This window comes from Apis mellifera, linkage group LG8 (genome assembly GCF_003254395.2).
Source record: "Apis mellifera strain DH4 linkage group LG8, Amel_HAv3.1, whole genome shotgun sequence".
Lineage (NCBI taxonomy): Eukaryota > Metazoa > Arthropoda > Insecta > Hymenoptera > Apidae > Apis > Apis mellifera.
Genome location: NC_037645.1, coordinates 870563 through 892847, shown reverse-complemented (window position 1 = coordinate 892847; position 22285 = coordinate 870563). Strand labels below are relative to the sequence as shown.

The 22285-nt window shown below is 38.6% G+C and overlaps 1 protein-coding gene across 8 annotated transcripts in view; it reads left to right on the top strand.

The window, feature by feature from the left end:
• LOC411238 (LIM domain-binding protein 2) overlaps nucleotides 1–22285 on the top strand; it is a 124303-nt gene that overhangs the window by 79053 nt on the left and 22965 nt on the right. For 5 of the 8 annotated variants that reach the window (XM_006558218.3, XM_026442371.1, XM_016913479.2 and 2 more), the window contains one exon: nucleotides 21240–21333. In XM_006558218.3, the coding sequence (XP_006558281.1) occupies nucleotides 21240–21333 (94 nt within the window). The remainder of the gene's footprint in view (nucleotides 1–21239; nucleotides 21334–22285) is intronic. The other 3 variants (XM_006558221.3, XM_016913481.2, XM_006558217.3) reach the window with 1 other exon arrangement.

The window sequence follows — 22285 nt, the reverse complement described above, 5'->3', positions numbered from 1 at the left end:
AGTATCTACGAGGAAACGAACGAGATCGGTTTCCAAGGGAGCGTGAAAGTAGAGTAAGAGGAGGACGAAGCCAAGACGGTTGGGAGGCCGCGAAATTTCTATACATTCATCACAGTCAGGCTGGGCTGCGCGCAGAGCCGCGAAACGATAGGACTCGTAGCCTATCTTGGCATCGCTCACAACCCAGCCCCGCGGTAGATCAAACCGCGCGAGGATTATTTTTAGATCCGCTCGACTGGCCGACCGATTATTCCTCGCTAAATCATAACTTTCCTCCCTTGGACCGGCTCCGTGCGTTCGAAATAAATTAATCGAAGGCCACTGCCCTTTGCCACGTCCCGAATTATCCTCCCGTATCCTTCCTGTCCACCGAGAAAATTCTCCATCTTCGTTGCGCAACGAAGGCCCTTCCTCTCCCTCTTCAAATTTTAGATTTAAAGATTCAAAGATTTATAAATATATTATACGTAAGAAATTAAAAGAATTAAATTTCTCGAAGGATGATAAGAGTAAAGATGAGAGAGAGGCACGCGTGGCCCGCGATGCACCAGCCACGCGCCACGCGATTATTGTAACGCTAGAGACGAGTCCGTCTCGGCTTGCCGAGTGAGACGACACCTCGTCTCACCTTAACGGATCGCGGTTCTTCACGCTTGTCATGCGCTTGCCACGCCACGCTTACCCGCGGATAATGTAAACCAGGCCTTACGGATGATCTCACGTTTTTCAAGACGTGGCTGGATTTACTTCTGTCACGACCGAATCGATTCGATCGGATAATAAAACCTGTTCTCCAATCTGTAACAATGCGCCAATTTTCCAATTTTCGATCGAAATTTGAGGGAAACTTGAACCACGCGTGATTCGAACAGTTATTAATGTTTAATGGATTTATGCGTGCGAAATATTGTATATTTAATCGAAGCAGTCTCTGTTTTATTACACAGATTCGCGAGAGTACAGAGAAATTTTGGAAGTGTTGAATAATAATATTGCGAATTTTTCCCCTTCTAATTAAAAAAAAAGTGTCTTTGAAGCTGTGATTGTTCGAGATATACTCGTGGAATAATTTATACGAAAGAATATGATGTGACAATGATCCAACGATCGTTTTAATCGGTATGACTTCATCTGTTACGATTATAAATTTGCGCAGAGAAAGAAACTTTTTTTCATCTCTTCTTCCGTTCTCCTCCTCTTCCTTGCACAAGGAAGAGTCTCTTCTCGATCACAAATTTATTATTCCGATTAATATTCGTACATCAAGTCAAGGGATAATTAAGATACATATTGCGATTAATTGAAGCGTGATCAGGCAACGATAAGACGAAACGGAGAAGAACAACTCTCGACGGGAAGAAGAAACATGAGACGAGGAATGGAGCACGGCGATACGGTGAGAGGCACGTGCCTTTTACGAACACGTGTAGCAGGTGCATGGAGTTACACTTTGCTGTCTTCCTGACAATTCAAGGCGTATCATTATTTAGAAAGAATATTTCGATTGTTTCACATAGAGATTCGTCGTAGGATGATACGTAATTTGGAAGGATTAATTTATTCGTTAATTTTTTTTCTTTCCTCGCAAAATTCATTATTTCAAGTGACAAAATGGTGAGCAAAGAACGAAGGTCGCTCGATATATGCATCATCTTTGTCACAAACAGTGAGTCATAAAATTATTGGCACAGCCTTACTTTCGGTAACTCCAATTGAATGTCACGAGTTTCGAATGTTTCTGTTTTGCAATAAAAATATATTCGTATCTTCGTTACAATTCCGAATATACTACAATTTGCGGATCAAATCGAAATCCTTTTTTTAAGGTAACAAAATCCTCTTTTAACATACTCGTCAAATTTCCAAAAAATCGGATCCAAGCATTCTAAAATTGTCCGCCGCAACGCGTTTCTCGAGACGGAAACGCGGTGAAAAGTGGCAGTCGGATTTGGATCTGGTCGTTTCGAGGTAGGAGTGAAAGTGCGAAAGGGTTTGGATGAGGAAGGCTCGGTCAGGAGGACAACGGACGAACCTTCGTCGTCGGTACACAACGAGGTCTTGGCTAATTCCGTCGTCGCACGTGCGTGTAAACGCCTGCGGCGGTGTTCTCGTGCTTACGCAACGCATAACCGCGCGTGCGATCCAAAAATTCACGCATTGCGCCTTGAACACGAATCCGATTTCGAAATTTCCAATCCTCCCCCTCCTTCCTCTTGCCCATCTTCACTGAAAAAATTGTTATCTTCTTTCTCTCTTCGTTTCAAATTTCAAGATTTTAGATTGTGATCGTGTTGCATTCAAGCAACACTTGTTTCTAAAAATTTCGATCGAATTTGAGATATTTTCGCGACGTGTTCAATTTATTATGAAACGCTAGTTGGATTTTGCAAAAGTTTGCAAAAGTTTTTCGACAGTTTCCTTTGTTTGCTTCTTTCCCCGAAGTTTCTTTCATCTTTTGATTTTTACCAGTTTTATTGGATCGAGTTTTGAACTCGATTCAAAATTTCGTATCATTTTTTTGAAAAAGTCTTCTATCTTGAAAAATTTTGTAAGAGAATTAACTCACTGAATTAACTCGCAAGATATCTCGTTCCATTTGTTTACTTATTTCTTCCTTTAATCTTCTCGAAAATTTTATGCAAAGTTATATAAACGATCATCGGTTTAATTATCGACGACTCGAAATAATTCTGCAATTGGAAAAAATTTTAATCAGATTACATTGTCTCTAAATTTGAGATACCTTCTTTAATTTGTTATGAAACACTGCCTTGTTGGAACACTGCCTTCTTCGTGAGAAATACGTCATAACGACTGGATTAGAATCGTAATTCGTTGTTTAAAAAAGAAGAAATAAAAACAAATTTAGTCGAGAATAATATATATATAAAGAAGAAATTTTTCTCGAAATGTTGTGATTGACAGCCAATTTTAGGGTTAACAGACGAAGAAGAAGAAGAAGAAGAAGAAGAAGTAAAAGATTGGCAGTCATTTGGACGAGGATCAGAGGGGAAATTGAAGAGCGATGGTTTCAAATTCTCGCTATTGTTTCTTTCTAGCTAGGGAAGACTTGGCACACAGAGACGAATGAACGTCCCCTCTTTGCACGTCAGGTTGTGGACGGATGCGTGTTTTATAACGTTCGAAGTTTATTTAGAGGCTGGACACGATATATATCGCGCAAAAGTATTTCAATGTGTCAGGAATCTGCTTACGACACGTGTATGTAGTCCGTTAAAGGCTAAAATTGTAAAAATACATCTCGTTACGTCATTAATTCTTATATATATATATGGGAACGCAAATGAATCGGAACGAAACGTTGTTGCGGATCCAAACAATCCAAGAATCGTCTAAAATATTGCTAACACCTCTCGTTATATTGTATAAACACGAAATATAAAAACGTGTTATGTATACTCTCGCATTACGTGTTAAATAATACGTGTTAATAATATAACTTGATTTTCTACTTATTCCAATGGATTTTTAAAAAATTACGTAACGCAACACACCTCTTTGATAATCTCTAATACTCTAGCAATACATTTAATAGAATTTCACGGATTCCATGATTTATTAATTATATATACGAATCAATAGAAATGACTTCAACGATTATTACAAAAAAAAAAGGGAGTCGAAAACTTCGCAACGTATATTTCTCGACTTCGTAATAATATGTTTTAAAAAATTCAAAGAGCCTATTTCTTTCTTTTTTTTCCTTGTTTTTTTTTTTTCTACGGCGAAAAACGTTGGCTGGAAATCGAACGACGACAATGACGTGAACCCCCTCGAAAAAACGATTCACGAGTTTCATTGAACGCGACGAGGGGAGGGAGGGGGCAAAGTTTCGAGGCAGGCCATAAAAACGGGCATACGGTGCCAAAAAGGGGATGAAGGGGAGAGAAACAGGCTGTCGAGAAGGGGGTAAAAGCAACAGGAAGAAATCACGCTGTACCAACCAACGTTCCAACAACTTTGCCTTCCTTTCCGTTCATCGAAAACGTGCCCCGATTTTCCATTCTTTTCGACCGAACAAGTTCCTCGACGAATCACGTTATGATCCTTTTCTTAAGATCCATCCTTTATTATTTTTAAACGTTTTACTTCAACACACTTTGATTATCTGCTTCAATTCGACCAATGACTATAATTTAAACTTTGAATAATCGAGATTCTGATGCAAGTTTTGCAGATATCTTTTTGAATAACAAAACGAAAATGATCGAAGATATTGATAATTTGTAACAATCTTCGTTTATACGAATTCATATTCCTCCTTGTTATTATTATTAAGTTAAATTATCATTCGTATTTCTCTATGCGTTCCTTTCCTTCTCCACTGAATCTATTATCAATCATCGAACCTTTCCCTTCTTTCCTTTTTTCGATCGACAGGAAAGGAAAAAAGGCGGGAAACTGGACGAAGAGAAACACGTAGGGGGGTGGAAACGAAGGTAGGCAAGAACGAAGTTATGGAAACGCCCGGGGTGCTTCGGGGATGCTGGCGGAGAGAAGTGCTTCCTTTCTCATAATGCATGAAACGAAGAGGAGACTTGGTGTGTGTGTGTGTGTATAGCGCCTCTCGGCGTTGCATTTTCGCTGTGCGATCGTGTAACGACGCCCTTTTCGTCCCTCGAATCATCGTTCCTAGCGCGTATCTAGGCCACCGTATCCTCCTCGAGTCAAGAGGAGAAGGCTGTCACCCTCGTGGTAGGCAGGTGTTTCTGACGAATTTAATAGACGTCGCTTTGTTCCTTGATTTGACGAATATGCAATTGGCAATAATAAATTCTTCGAAAGAATTGTAATTGTATGAGAATAGTCTTGAAATATTAATAATAATAACAATCAATCGATTATAGTTCAAGGGATAAGCGAAAGTTATTGTTCCTATTAAAAGAGAAGCCCGGTTTTACGTTAATGGCGGGATTCCGAGAAGAATTTCACGGGCGAAAAAAGTGTTGCAATCTCTCTAAAAGCCTGATCCCTCGAACGAACTAAACGGTACCGTTTTCGATCATCTCCATCAAGGCTCGTGATAAGATTGACGAGACCAATCACCTCTGACTCCGAGACGCGAGAAAAGACACTCTCGAGAGCTTTTTAGAATGATTCATTCCCAACCCGTTTTATGGGGTTATTAAATGGCGATGCATTAAGGGCCGGTGGAGAGGAAATGGTCGGTTGAAATATCCAAGACGGTTGTTGTAAAAGTGCAAGGAAATGCATCCTTCTTCATAATGCACACGGGAGAGGAGATAGGCGTCCTCGCCATCGCGTCGCTTCTTCCTTTTGCATTGTCATTCGTTCCACCAAATGGTATGGCGCGTGGAACTAGAATTTGACGAACAAGCCTCTTGTCACACTCCTTCTAATCACTTTACTACTTCGATATTGTCGAATAGCTTATTTCCTGCTTGGATTCTTCCAACTCGTATAAATAATTTCACTTGTATCGATTGAAATTCGTCGACAACAATGGAAGGATTCAAAAAAAAAAAGAAGTCTCGAACAAAGGATCACGAATCTTGGTTATCTTATTTATTTAAAAAAAGAAGAAACAACCTCTGAAACACGGACGAAAGAGAAAAAGAAGGAGAAGAGTTGCATCTCTGGAAGCAAAGTCGAGAATTCTAATGAACGCTCGAGGAGGAAATTCGTCCGGTTTCTTGAATGAAATCCGCTCTCGCGGCTTTGCATTTGAGGCAGCGTAGACAAGGCCTTGCCCTCTTTAAGGCAATTAATGACTCAATCGGGATCAGGCTGATTGAGCCTTTATAAGGGCCTGGGGTATACGCGTGGCCGGACTTCGCAATGCGCAGAATGCACTTGCCTGGCCGCATTTATTAACACAGTGGCACGAACCCAATTAAGGACGAGCGAGCGAGAGAGAGAGAGAGGGGGGAGGAGGATTCCTCGTCGCGTGTCGTTGCACTCCCCGCGCTCCATTTGTTTTCAAAATTCGTTCGACGATCTCCTCCCCCCTCTCCGATATACGCGTAATTATCGCGATTCCTCGTTAAGGCGGGATTAAACGTTATACACAGGCAAGATTAACTTTTGAAACCGAATTTTGGTTTTCTACCAGGCCTTTTTCTATATTTATAAACCGTTTTGAAACATTTCGATCGAGGAATTTCGCGATATAGCGAAAAAAAGTATTTTTACCAATTATCGATTTCGCAACGATTCGATTATTTTTTATATTTTTAATCCCTTTCTTCTTTTATATTAACATATTTCTAAGATAATATTGCCGAATCTCGAATAATACTGAAAAGTAAAGCGATTGGAATTTACATTAGACTTATGAAGAGAAAGATAGAGGAGCGGTATTTGTCTGTCTCCGTTGCACCGCCGTTGCGTCCTATTGCCGTCTCGCTTCGTTCAACGGGGACTCGAATCGATATTTTTCTATCTCTCAGAATCAAACACGAAACGAATATATATATATACCAACATCTCGTAGATTTAACGTTAAAAAAAATAAGTATGCTTTCTCTGGCAAGAGATCCAAGAATAATAAGGATCGTTAAACTATTTCCTTAATTTCACGCGTGTTTTGGGAAAACTTGGTGCGCGTCTGTTCCGAGAGATGGAAAGTTGAGCGATGACACGGTGCGCGACAATACGAGTTGGATCAGCACGAGCTGTCTTGTGCGTGGTTAGATATAAGTGACGTTAATGCGCAATAAATTAGCGACCTCCCACGCGGTGTACGAACAACGCGCTTCGCGTTCTATACGTGTGCGCATTTGCTCGACATCTTTTCTCCTTCTTTCTCCTTCTTCGTGGATAAATCGCAGGGATGCGTTTTACAGATCGATCAAATATTTCATCGAAATATCGATGGAATAATTGGAAATAATTCAACTCTCTCTCGAAGAGGACACCGTTCATGACGAAAAAGTAAAAGTAATTTTTATTCAAGCGGAATTCGTTCTTATTCGCACAGGATTTTCGAATTCCAATTATCGGTATTCACGCAACATCTTCGGTATGCACGAAATCTCGAATAATATTCACCTCGCCAGTCTCGTCGTCGTGATCCAGGCGGAAAACAGAAATTGGGGGGAACGCAGCAGAATTTTCGAGCGGGTGGATCGATCCCTCTAAATCACGGAGGAGAGAATAAACCCCCAACCCACCCCCGGGCAGGGTGTGGTATAAAGCGTGACAATGATAGACCGTGACACTACGGATTTATCGTGTCGTCATTTCCGTGTAAATCGTCTCAACACAGCGCATAATCATAGCCCGCTTCCGCCCCCAATTTTTCTTTCTTCCCGCCTTCCCTCTCCAATTATGCGAATTATTCCATGAAATAATTATTGTACACATCTTCCTCTTGCGAGGAATATTTCTTCATTCGCCAGATTTTTATTTCACGCTCCTCAAATCGAGGGAGAGATATTTGATTCTTTTTTCTCCTTCTTCACGTTTCTCTTGGAAAAGATATCAATCACCAAAGAGAAGATATCCTCTGTCACAACAAATCTCGTATCTCGTCAATGGAGAAGAAGGAGGAGGAGGAAGAGGAGGAATCTTGCATAGATCAAAAACAAACGAGGTTCGGTATAATGCCGTTCGAACGAGTGTAACTATTAAAGTTTGGCGTCATTCCAGTTGCAAAAGATCGCACGAGTGACGAGATAACTCATCTTTCTCGACTCAACAGATAGCTGTTTAGCTTGGAACACCGTCACCCGGGATCTCGCGCAGCCGTGCAAGTACTTTGCTCTTTCTCTCTCTCTCTCTCTCTCTCCTCTTCAGAGACAAAAGTAATAACGAAGAGGGGGGAAGCGAAAGAAGAAAACTACTAGTATCTGCAAATTGTAGGAAAAAACACGTGTCGAGACGAGACGGAAATTCTCGATGCGTTAAGGATGTAACGAGCGTTTGAAAGCGCGTAGAACGAAGGTCCAAGGAGGTAATAGAGGAAACGGTAAAGAATCAGAAAACGTGGAGTTGGATGACACGAAGGAGGGTAAATGATCGACGCTGGACCCACGAGTTTTCTTTCTCTCTTTTTCTTTCCTTCATTTTTTCTCCCTCCCCTCTCTCTCTCTCTCTCTCTTTTCCGTCCTTAGTACGCTTTGAAACCGGTTCTTCAGGTTCGTGTAACATCTTCAAGTCCAGTAATCCCACGGCAATTTGGCTGGAACAGATGTGTCATCGTTTTGTAATGTTCCGTTCTTCAGGTTGGACGATCTTTTGATGGAGATTGAAACAGCTATCCGTGTACATCTCCACGGAATAATATCGACGATTATTATAGAAAAAATTTATAATCTCGACAGTATATGTGTGTGTGCAGTTTTCGACCGCTTCATCTTTTCGTTATCGGTGTTAATTATTATCAGTTTTGCGTGACTCGCCTTTTGGACTCTCATTAACGGGGGACATGCACCGTTAATTGATATCCCGTAATCATTAAGGGGTCAGAGGCCGAGCGGAACAAATCGGTTGACCAAACGATTCGCAGTTTTTGGTCCATTTTTAGTTTAGTTTAGTGTAAACGCAATTTTCCGTATCTTTATCTCATCTGTCTCTTTTCTCGATTGCTCGATTCGAAACAATTTCGTTCGTATTCGATTTCGAATTGTTGTGAAGAAAATGAATCTTGCAATGATTCAGTCTATTTTTCTTTTTTTTTCAATATTTTTTCCTAAGATCCTATCTTTTATATTTTCAACATCGATCATTTTTCGATAAAATTATCGATGTATTTATTTTATGTTTTGTTTCACGTTATAAAGTATCGAATTTATAGTTTCAATATATTTTGATGGGAGGAGGATGCATGTAAAAAAAAAGAAATAATAATGGAAGTAACGAAAGATTATATATCCTCTTATAAAATGTCAATATAGATGCTATTTATATTAATTACGTTATAATAATAATGAAATTAATTATTTTCTTTATTCTATTTATATCTGTTACTTAAGCATTTTTTTTTTTCCGTACCAATTTTACGATTAACGATTACACGAGTTCAGATTCAGATTTTGCGCAGTCGTGTTGGAGATTCTTATGCAACATGTCGCAATTTTTTAATGTGGTTATTGTTATTTATTATTGTTTATTGTTGTTTACCATGATAATATATCTCCGTTTTGAACGGAGAACAATAATTTCTATTTCTTTCCATAATTATAACTTTCTTTTTCTTTTTCTCATCTTGTTATTTCTTCTTCTTCTTCTAATCCTTTTCTGGGAAGAAAATCAAAATTATTATTATTATTATCTGTATCGTGATTTTTTCTTTTTTCTTATTTGAATTTCGTTAAAATTAGACTCGTTGGTTCGTCGTATTTTTATTTTGAAACGCATCTTGAGAAAATGCGAATGAATTTTTTTTTTATCACATCTATTGAAATGATACGTAATTACACGCGTTGATGCGGATTATTAATTTAAAAACACAATGGAATATTAATTTTTTTTATCTTTTTCTTATTTTCCATTTTTTCAACTCCGTTCTTCGGAATATTTCTGTAATTACTATTATTGAGATATTTCTTCTCTTTTTTTTTTCCCTCCCTCCTACCCTCCCTCCTCCCCCAAGATTTTTTCTCGAAGAATCTTTTCACGCTTCGAATACAATTTTGCCTGGAGGAGTTTATTTATATATATATATTTTTTTTTTACAACGAGTAATAAATTTCCAACATTTCTTTAATTTAAAATTTTTCTCCATTAACAAAGTTATATTTAAAAAAAAAAAAAAAAGAATAAATTTCCGCATTGATTTTTCATGTATCAACCTATTATTTCCTACACATTGGCAAAATTTTATGAAAAATAAAAATCAAATACCTTCGCGAGCCATTGTACATATATATATATATATATATATATATATCGATAATCATCGTTTCATGAAATATCATCGATATAAAAAAAAAAATTTCCCCCCTCCGTGTAATCCATTATACTCCTCACACTCACAAATCAAAAATTGTTCATTGACATTTTATCAAAAATGGAAAAAAAAAAAGAGAAAGAAATTCAAATATTTTCACAGGCCACCGTTATCGATCATCGCGTTTCATAAAAATATCCTTCGTATTTAAAAAAAAAAAAATTTCACTGATTCTTTAAACGAAAAAAAAAAAAGGAAAAAGAAAACAATCTCCGGATGATAAAATATTCGATTCGACGTATCGTCTCCGGTCGTATATCCGAGCATCGTCCTTGCGTCACAGTGACGAAACGCCTAATAATAAATCTCGCCACGGCGAAAAAAGAAAGGCGAGGAACAAGCGCCCTTTTATTCCATCGGCCTGTTGTTCCTCCGTCCGCCGATTTCGTGCGAGCCGCGGCGTGAAAGCAGCGGCGCTCGCTTGCTTACCGATTCTGATGCAAAGCGGGCAAAGCGTTTGTTCGTTAACCGTCGATAGAGAAATGAGAATCTTTTTCTTTCTATTCTCGACGCCCGGTTTCGCCTGGCCTGGCGGCGATTTCGTCATAGAGAACGGTGAAACGCCACATGCCGGCTCCACGAGACCGGCGCGCGCACACTCCTCCGCGCGTATCCCGCGCGAGTAAATAAATCTGCTTCCCCTGCTTTCTCGGATCTCCGTTCCCGTGTTTTCGACCGAATTTTGGAAATTTTATTTCTCGATAACGAACCAGGGATATTATATTTTTATTTCATCCTTGAACGGAACACTCTTCAAGAGCGAAGTCTTGAAATCGTTTTGTTTTTTTTGGACGTTGCTTCATTTCCTCATCGACCTATAATATTTTCTCCCTTCTTTACTTTACAAGAATTTCACTTCTTCTCTCGTATTTATTTTTCTTAAATTAATATAGACGAAATTAAAAGAAAAAAGAAAGAAAATCCTCTTATCTATTAACTAACGTGCTTACACACATATCTTCTTCGTTAATTAATTATGAGGATAAAAGGAAGAGGTTGATATTAAATCCAAAGTATGAAGTATTATGAAGATTAATAACAATTCGATTAACAATTTTTCTCTTCTCTCTTAAGGAGAGAAAAGGAAGAGAGAATGAGAAATAATCCAAGTTGGAACTTGGTGTTTCGTCATCAGAGAGGCGCACCACCGTTCACTTTTCCAGCAATGGCCACTGGCCGAGTTCGACCTGAACCGGCGTGGCTCGCTGATTATTGCTCTTTTATGGTTGGCACACATCGGCCAACGCGGTTTTCTCCGGTCCGCTTAACAAGCCGGGTCGCTTTCCGTTCCCACGATTGAACTTCGTGAACGTGCCACCAACTTCTTCCTCCTCCTCCTCTTCTTCTTCTTCTACGGCCGCGAGAATCTTGATCAAGGTCCACCAATAGGGGAGGGAGGGGGGATATTCAATTGCCGTCTGTATCGAGGGGGAGGCGATCGGTGGGCCTCGATATGTGTCGCTTACGAAGCAGAGAAAGGAAGGATGGGAAGCAGGACGCGAACGATATTCGAACGATAATAAAGTATATATATTGCGGCGATAAATCGATGGTGATGCGATTGCCGCGTGACAGTAGATGGATGAACGCGGCGAGCCTCTACTTCATTTCGATACGAGTTTCTAATTGAGGGAAAGTGCGAGAAGAAAAATGAGACGTTTGTTAATTCTTCGTTTACAAGCCTTCTTTCTTCTGCGAACACTGCTTTAGCAACCGATTTTCCAGAGATTTATTAATATCGAACTCTCCTCTCCCCTTTGATATTATATAAAAATATTCTTCGAAAAGGAAATTTATCGTATTTGTATCGAATTTTTTTATTATCGAGACTAAAAGGATTGGAAAATTGGAAAATTTCATATCGTTCGAGGAGCACGCTTCTTTTTTTAAAGATATATATATATATATATGTATTGCCAAAAGTTAATAACGTCTAAAACTCGCAGATATATAAAATTTTATCTATAATTTGTTCTGCAATTTGCTCAGTTATCTTTCCACCTAGCGACACTCAGGTTCCCAAGGCTGCTCCAACATATTTCCCAACATATTTCATAGAAACAAATATTCGAGAAATGTCGGGTCGCATTTTCGAACCCACGGTTCACCGTGACTCGAAGACAGAGACACGTATCGTGAGCGGGATCGAGAAAGTCGATTATCCGTACGGGATCTACAACACGCACACAGACACACCTTTCCTTTTGTTCGGATCGTTCAATGAAATTGTAGTTTCAATTACTCGGCACGATTACTCGGCTCACATCTGGGCTCGATAAATACCTGTATCAACCTCCTTATCAGGCTTAGACGTTACGTAACTGTGTACCTTTGATAAGCTGTGCCTTGCTTTTTTCCTCTCCGTTCCAATTCCGTGGAAAATATGCGTGATACATTTACGCGAATCCGTAATCCCGAACGATCAAGTTCGTGCGATCAAATTCTTCTAATTCTCTTCGTCATTTTCTTTTTTTTTTTATATATAATTTTTTCTCGTTCGATTCGTAGAAGGAGTCTTCTCTATATCTTTAAGAGAAGAGAATTTCAAAATATATTTCGAATTTTCTCGAGTAATGGAGACTCTTGTATTAATTCGTGGGAGGAAGATTCGATTTTTCAAAGAGAATGAATATTTTTATTTTATTTTTTATTTCAATAATTCTGTGTTTTTCTTCTTCAACGCTGTTTATCGTGCATCTTGTGCGCATCTTGATACTCTCGTTTCCATAGATAGAATACCATCTATTTGTTTAGATGGTAGAATAATATATATTCGCGCGTGTTATAAATTCGAAGATAATTTTGGAAAAATTAGGAAAAGGACTGGAAACCTCGGCTGTTGTTTAAATAATCGGATAGAGTCGGTATTTTTTTTACGAATAATAAAAATGTCGAAGGAAAAAAGAAAAATCGGGTGGAGGCAATTGACGATTTTTGTACGCGTAGAAATCAATTTGAATCGAATTGACGGTTCAATTTGCCGCGATTAAGCGCGAGGCACGCGATATTTCGCGGCTTTGGAAACCACCATTTCCACCCCTTTCTTGCGCGCGTGGCCACCCCTTCCCGCGCCTTCGATAAAAGCTACGAGCCAATAAATTCCAAAGTAACGATCTTTCTACCGCTCTTTTTATAGAGACATTTCTTGCTTCCCGTGCTTTGGTCAATCTATTTGAAACGATCGGCGTTTCAAAGGGACAAAAGCCCCCGTAAAACTCGGCAATTTTAACGCTTCGAGATACCGATTTCCTCGATCGAGACACACCTGCCACGATTAATTAATCATAATAATTTTCATTTTCTTTCGCACGCCAACCAACAATATTCTGATTAAGAATCTCGTGATCGCTGATTTACTGATCTTAACACAGATCGGTCGAGGAATTGTACGGTCGAGTTTATATAAATTATCAAAGGATTCTCTTCTGCGCGGGAAATGTGACGAGTATTCTATTGGAGATTATAATTATTTAGTTTCATCAAAATAGAGTTAAAAAGTGATTATAAATTTTGACTTTTGAGCGGTTCGTGCAATTAACCGAGATAATTGAAACGTCAGTGAGGAAATTTGGAAAATTACTAGGTCATTATTTATGCCGTATTTATTCCGTGTATTAAAATTGTAATATCGAGAAACGATCGTTTCCTTACTTCCTTTTACTTGTGTAAAATCGATACTTCCTCTCTCTCTCTTGTTTTAAACAAAGAATAAAAAAATGGAATAAACGTTTCGAACGAATGAAAAATTTTCCTTTCGCAAGGTTTAAAACTTATTAATTTCAAACGGTGGATAATATAATGCACGAGCAATTTGAAAGATTAAAATGGAAGAAAGGAAGAAGAAGAAGAAGCGCTATGAAATATCTGGAGCATCATCGGCCAAGATCGATGATGCGGCGCGAAAAATCTCAATCCGGGCCGTCAAGTTTATATTCATAAATATAACATGTGCTCCTCAGATGTGGCGGCCTCCTCCCATCCCAAGAAAATCTCTCACGAGAGATTGTTGGACACGTACGTTCGCATTCGCGCACCTTCTTTCGTCTTCTAAGTTTCGACGCTTCGAAAATTTTCTCCTCTCCTCTCCTTCTATATTTTACTTTTATAATTATTATTATTACGTACGATATCGAGGAAAATTATTATTTACGTTATAATATAATGTCACATTACGTATTTATTAAATAATAAACTCAAGTGTATCGAATTTCGGGTACAATTTAACAGTACTATCGTATGACTACGAGAAACTCGATATCACGTGGAAATGAAACGTACGATAAACAAATGCTTGATATATACCGATACTTTTTCCTAATAATAATAATAATAATAATAATTATAAACGTAAATTAGAAGAAGAATCGATAAAAATTCGTCTTAACCAAACATCGTATAATAATATCTCGGAAATGTAATAATTAATCGATTGACAAAAAAGAAAGAAGAAAGAAACGAGATATCGTAACATCATTTCGAAACGTATCCAATCGTCGTCTCTCATCACATTTCCTAAAAAAGAGGAAAGAAAAAAATTAGAAAAAAGATAATATAATTACGCGCGTACACGTAAACTCCACTTACCCTCTCCGCCTCGATTCGAACAATATTCCAACTCGTAGCAACCTGTCTCCCGATAAATCGGTTGGAAACTCGCGAGACAGGAATATTTGGATGTCCATCGGCGGTAAGAGACGTGGCGTGTGCGTGTACACGCATTTATACACACACATATATATATATATATATATATATATATATATACCCGCGTCATTCTTCTATATATAGAAGTTCGAAAGGGGGGCTGCTGGCACGACTCCCCCAGCATTGATCGCAGTGCCACCCCATGAGCAGCCCCTAATAACACCCTCTTCCTCCCTCCCCCCCGGCAGAGCAGACTCACCCCAGGCGGCCACCCTCCGCTCTCAACTGCTGCGCCCTTCGCTAACCCAATCTGAGAGCCGTGCGGCAAACGGCTCTCAACCTCGACGGTTCCACGGGGCCAGCTGGCCGGTCAGCTGATTCCTGCCGGCGTGCCGGGACGCCCATTAGCCGCCCCAACTAAACCTATTAACTCCCACGACCCGATAACGAGCGCAACTCCCGCGAAAATCCCGCGACGACCATCCATCTCGCGCTTACTTTTCCCCCGGCCTTCGGGTAAAAATTTTCCCCAAAAAATTCCTACGCGATCTCCTTCGAGCAAGTCGCCATCTCGTAGCGGAAGAAATTTTCCGAAAAGATTCGAAAGAATTCGAGAAAAACAAAAGAAACCTTCCTTTTCGAATTATGAATTCACGAAGATCCAAAAAATTGCGAGGAGATCGCAAACAAAAATATCTTTCCATCGCAGAAAGGAAAGGAAATTATGCGAGCTCAAAGTTTTTCGTCGAACGAGATTGGGCCCCCTCTCCCCTCCCCCGTATCGGGAGATCTGTCACGAGGAAAAGAGGAAAAAATTGCGGAACGAGGCGGTGGCTTGTGCGCGGCGTGCGACGAATTAATTAGTTCGAACGTGGCCGGCACGTCTTGAATGAGAGAGAACTGGTGCGCGAGCCGGTTTCGGATTATTGCACGCCGGGTATACCGCGCGCGTACGTGCCTCACGTGAAATTACGTCCCCGGCTAAATTGCCGCGTTTCGATTCTGTTTTATGCGAGCTTCATCCGTCAACGAGTTTCCCGGTTTGTCCCTTTTGCTCGCAACGTCGCAAGAAACACCGTTTATCCCCCCAAAATCCTCGCGTCAACTTCTTCGCCTTTGATTTGTTCGGATTTGTTGACTCGAAATTAATTCTCAAGACTTTTATTCCCTACGAAATGTTTTATAATATCTTTTTCTTTCTTTCTTGAAAGAACGAACAGTGATTTCTATTAATGTTAAAAGTTAAGTTCAAAAATATAATTTCGTAACGTGACGATGTTTTATTACACAAGTAATACAATGGCTTCTCACGTTCTCGTTTCTGATCTATACATATAATTCCGTAAATGAGAATGATTCGTCTACGGGAAACACACGTTATCAACCGTCTCCTTCGATTCTTTCCTTTAACGATATTTATTTACGATTCGATATTCTCTCCGACCGATTAGATTTTATAATTCTTTATAAAGAAACGTCGTGGATTATCATCGTTTCCCTTGGATAAAATTAAAGGAAAAAAAATATCACGATGACTATAAATTAAGCTTCAACCTATCGCCAATGATACGTCTTTTATTATTAAACCTTCGCTCGCTTTATTTATAAATAAACTACTCGTAACTTGACAATTTTTAATACACGGCATCGGTCCACGATCGATATATATCCACGGCACGAATTAAAAAAAGCTCTAGTTAATTATAGAGCGTGTGTTAACCTTTACAACGCTCTAGTCTCTAATCCACCTCTTGCTACAATTAAACAAGATATATTCGTGACACGCCTTCGAGTCGAGGGTCCAAGATCAAATCAAGGAAAAGAATTAAAATCTTCAGAGAAATTAATTCCTATTCATTCGAATCTAACGCGTCTAAAATTTCCACGAAAATAAAATAAAATATTTAACGAACGATTAACATTTTGTACAAAATTCTCTCGATTCGAAACAGAGGAGAGGAGAGGAATAATAACGCGTATCGTTCGCGATCTAGATGAATCAGAGAGCTCGAATGGGACGAGAAATTTGTCGAGCGCGTCCCTGGTGAACCGTGCACGACAGTAGGTTACCCTTGCAACCCTTGAGCCTCGACCCCTCTCTCTCTGGTAAATTCACCCCGTTGTGTGCGCACGCACGCACACACACACGTACACGTGCGCGCGAGGGGTTGTGACGTGGCGTCAAGTCCCACGGCGGCGATTCTCTGGAGACTGGAAAGGCCAAGTTCTTTCTGGCACGATCGATCTTCGCACCGGCATTCAACGTGTATCGTATACTCGTGTCTCTTCAATCTATACACACTGCGCGCGCTCGATTTTCGGTTCACTTCTTTTTACATCCCGATTCATGTAGAGATTTTCGATCAAATTCGTTTAATCGTCAATTTTAATGTTTCGACATTAAAATTTTTTTCTATCTGTGCGATCGATTGGAGATTTTGATGATTTCTGCGCGATATGAAAAGATATACACAAAGGGTTTGCGTTTCTTTATTTATAATTTTTAAATATATATATATATACACGTGTGTGGAATTTACGTTATTGTAAGAATCCGTTGATTGACTCGTGATTAAATTCGATGATTAATGATTAGTTTGATTTCACGACAAAATGAACGTGTTTATTTTTCCCTGCATATCAAGTTTCTTTCTTTCTGCTTTATTGATCATCCTCCACACATTGTTCACACAGGAAAGGAATGGAATAGTATGTGTAGAGTTAAAAAGCAAGGTCGCCGTTTCCAACTCCTCTTGCACTGGTTTACCAGTTGTTAATAACATTAATGACTCGATAAGCTACAGATTCGTACAATTTTTTTTGTCCAGTTTAATCCAGATTTGTAAAATTTGTAAAATCTATAAATTTTTAGATTGTTTCTCTTTTTTGGTGTCGCGTAAGAAAATTAAAATTGCGTATTCTGTAAATGAAAATACGGAAAAAAAAGAAAAAAAAATGTCACGTGAAATTTATTTATAAACACTTTATTGCAAAGTAATAGGCAAATATTGAACGCAGTTTAAATATACGACAACAGATTTGATATTAGAAAATACGAGGGGTCGATTATTTTTACTTTATTCGCAAAAGGCAGAAATCCATACGACGATTTTTTTTTTTTTTTAATTCAAAAAAGTAATCGCGTAAAGCTTTCTAGAAAATTAACCCACATTTTCGTTACGAACAATGCAAATGAACCACTATAATTTCCTATTTAATTGTCTTTTAATGCAGTATTATATAAACAGAATTATAATAAATTAAACAATATCGCGCAATAAACTAAACGTATCACACTGTAATAAGTACCTTAAATACCGTAAATGATATTTTCCAATTTCTGACGATCGATTAAAATGTTTTAATTCCCCATTTTCGAAACGAAGAGATGTTTATGTTTAATCTCTAATACAAAATATCCTGCAAAATACACGAGCATTTTCAGCCGATATAATAACCCTTCCCTCCCCCGATATAAATTTATAACAAAGCGCTTTTAACTTTGTGTAACATTTCGTTCTTATTTTCACGTATATACACACACACGTATATATACATATATATATATGGTAAATTATTCTTGCAATTTCAAAGTGGAAAGCACTCTACCGTTATTGATAATATTGGCTTTTGGATAGATGTCGCGTTTCCCGTCACCAATGTACAACGATGCTTTGCAAAACTTTGCATCTTCACAGTCGCGCGAGAGCCTCGATATTCGAAAGTCCTCTTCGAGTCGTCTTCTTTAAATACTCTGCTCTGTTCATCCGTCTCGATCGAAAAAAAAATTATCTTTTCTGATTATCAGAATATTCGTTGCCTTTCTTTCTCTTCTCCATCACTCAACATGATGATACAAAAAAATTCTCTTGGAATGTTTAAAATCATCTCTCTTAAAATTGTTAAATTTTCAATTCTTTCACATCATTCACCGTTGATATTGCAAAAAGCAGGATCAAAAATCAAGATCTCGAAGGAGTAAAATCGGGTCACCGAATTGTTCGATCGAGATTCGCACCTTTCTCTAATGGAACGATGCCGATATTAAAATCGATAACAATTCCGAATATTACAAAATTCAATTGCCAAGAATTGAATCTCTCCTTTCTCCGTTTCGCCTCAAAAAACGATCGAGGAAAAATAAAAGTTTCTTTTTGGGATAATTTTAAATGATAAATAAGGTGATTGATTGTTGTTATCGATCCAATCGTTGACGATTTTATTGGATTTCATGATTCACGCGCGCTTGGACTATTACGAGTATTAGGAAAAAATATGCGAGACGATTTTTCAGTTACGAAGACGGATGAAACGTGCATTGAATGCGCAAGTTAATGTTTTTTCTTCTTCTTCTTTTTCCTTCTTTTTCGCAGGTAACACAGCGTTGTGTTTCGTAACAATGAGCTTCTTCAATACACTTGAAGAACACTTCGTCGAATGATTTAAAACTTCTCACCGCGCTCTTATAAGAATTTGTTTTGCCTATGTGTGTCTTTACGGGAATAATTATTTTTCGAAATAGGATAATACACGTTTTTTTTCTATTCTCGTACTTCTAACGAATCTCCAGGAATCGTAAATCATCATAAAAAAGAAAAAAACAATTCTTCCTTTGCTCTTGTAAAAAAAGAAATCTGGTTCTGAGAAATTAACAGAATACAGAGTGCACTAGATGAATTCCAATCTTATCAGATTTAAGTCCAAAAGGAAAAAAGCTTTTTTAAGGGTAAAATCTATTCATAACTGTAATAAGCGATCCGAGAAAAGATCTTCGAGTCTTTCCATTTAAGCAAGGAATGCAAACAGCTCTATGATCAGCATATATTTTCCTTCGTCGTGAAGTTACGACGAAGTTTAGACGATCGAAACGGGAGAAACAGAAGACGCAACACCGACGCAAGAGTGATCGATATCGAGTCGATTCGTGACCCTCGAAACACCGCTGTTATCGTTGCCACAGTGCAACGGTCTTTCCTTTGTACAATCAACTCTTATATTCAATTAGAACTTCGCGTTCGATACGAGCGTGCGTACACACGTACAGAATGATAATACGTTGGAAACCACCTTTGGAGAATCGATTTCAAAGGGTGAGATATGAATTTTTTCTTCCTCCCCCTCCCTTTCTTTGAAGATTGGCAAATTTGAGTAGTAACAAATTGTTGACGTTTGACATTAGCCGTGTCAAATTTTTGAAAAAACTTTTCAGAAAGAATTGTGAGAAAAGCGTTAATGGATGATTGTTTTTCTCGTTGCTGACAGCAACGATCAGCAATTTTGAAACAGGAATTTTCATTTGTCGAGAAAAAAATTGCAAAAGAATACACGCGTGTAAACATTCGACGTAAAATTTGTTTAACTTGCATCGTTCACTACTTTCTCAATTGCATTTACCAAATTTTGAAAAAACGAATCGATAAATCTTCCTCCTGGAAGAAAATTTCCATAATTAATTCATCCACTCCTCCCTTATTTTTAGAAAGAAAACAAGCCTAGTCGATTATCGACCAAATTTCGAAAAAAAAAAAACTGTACAATCTCTGGCGCGTAGAGATTCTCTTTTTCCTTTAATTTCGCGGTGTTCACTAACAGGTGTTCGACGTGCGTGTAGATCCGAGCAAGCAAGAAAAGACATGCACGAGAGAGAGCTTATTAAACCTGATTTACGCCTCTGGTTCGGTCACGATAGCACGACTGAGGCGAAGATTCCGTTGTTCTTCTCGACCATTTTTCAAATATTAACCGAATGAATCGAATATTCACAGAATGCAAATTTTCTATGCCTGCGTCACGTTCAAAGTTCCTCCATCGGGCTAATTAATGATTCGTTACGAATCAGAATTTTCCGCTAATATTCCACCGATGTTATAAAAACTTTTGAAAAGAAAAATAATCGTATCGATTATAAAAATAAAAGATCCCTCCCGCGATTGATTAATAATCTTTTAGTAATTTTTTTTCCCCCCCAAAATTGATCAATCCGATTATTCATTTCTTTGTATTAAAAAAGTAGTATAAAAATACAATTGAATGTAAATTTGATGGAAACTGCCGATTCATTCTTGAAAGAAAATGCTTTACTCTTCAGACAAATTAAAGAATTTTGTTCGAAACAATTAATCCAAAGAGTCAACCTCTCTATTTATATTTACTGCTACATTCTCGATGCAGCGTCCATTTGCGATACATTTCTTCGAAATATATATACACAGGGTGTCGCGTAACACGGAAGATAATTCCATTCTAAAAAGAAAGAAAGAAAAGATTCCTTCGAATCATCTTATCTCTTCAATCGTCTCGATTCCTAGCGATGACGCGACATCCTGTGCAAGCAACAACCCACCCTCGTCCCAAACTCTTTCTCTCGAGTCGAACCCTTTCGTGATCGAACAGCCGAGAAAATAGATTATGCATGCGATCGTTTTCTCGGTGAAAGTCGTAAGTTTCGTCGGGTGGCACGAAATCTGTGCCACCACCGCCGTTCGACGTATTCCGTCGTCCCATTGGCTCGCTCGCCAGCCGAGGGGGCTTACTCGAAAGTCCGACGATGCATGTTAAACTTCCCCCCACCCCCGGCCCACATGCATGCGACACGCGACCCACACCAGAGAACACACTGTACACAGCACACCTAACATGACCGATCGGTCTGATCTGACAGATCGTTGCCTGTCCCCAGGAGGCATACTCCGTACTTTGGCCAACCGGACTACAGGCTCTACGAGTTGAACAAGAGGTTACAACAGCGTACAGAGGTGAGTCTATTTTTTCTTTTCTTTTTTTTTTTTCTTTCTTTCACCTCACTTATTTCCAATTTATACTATCACCTAGATAGATAGATCTTAAGATTTCAACAGATCCTTCCTTCCCGGATGGATTTGTTATTACAAATTTAATTATTTTTCTTTTTTTAACGAATAGAATAGGAGGAGGAGAAGTGTTCTCTCGAGAAATATCGTGAAAAATCGTTGGTTAGAATTAATCGGCGTCGCATGCTTATTACAACAAACTGTGCAAAGAGTTGGCGTAAGGTGAAGCGTAAGTTCGTTAGCGGATAGGGTAACGGATTAGAGACAGATGACTAGGTATTAACGTACGGGGAAATATGTGCCGATGATTAATCGCTTTCCGTTTGTGCAACCTTGTTTCTGATCAGATTGAATTACGGGCCGAGACCAGTAGAATACGCGCGCTCGTTCCAACCTCGGCCCTTGTTTCTTTCTTTTTTCTAGAAGCTGACACAATGATAGATCTGTCTCTAGTTGGATCGATTCTCCCCTTTAATTTTATTTCCCGTGTAAAAGATAAGAAGGAATTTTTATTTTCCACGGACGGACGAATCCTTGGATCCCTCTCTCAGTCGTGAATATTTTCTATTCATATTTAGCTCCATTACTTTACATTATTCTTCGTACGATGTTTAGTAAAGAGATCTCGGTTCGATTAATATTATTTCAATATTGTTTTTTCCTAATTACTTTCGTACTCTAATAATCCCATTTGAATCATCTTTATCTTCCGGAGCTTAGAACTTGTTGACTGTCATCTTAAAGTTAAATCAGTTTCAAAGAAATTCGAAATGATGATAATTAAACACACGAGTTGATTAATTCGATCCAGGAAGATTTCGAAAGTGACAACTCGAAAATGTAGGTTTTTCCAAAAATATAGAAGATTGTGATTCCTTGAATTATTTTGTAAAATTCT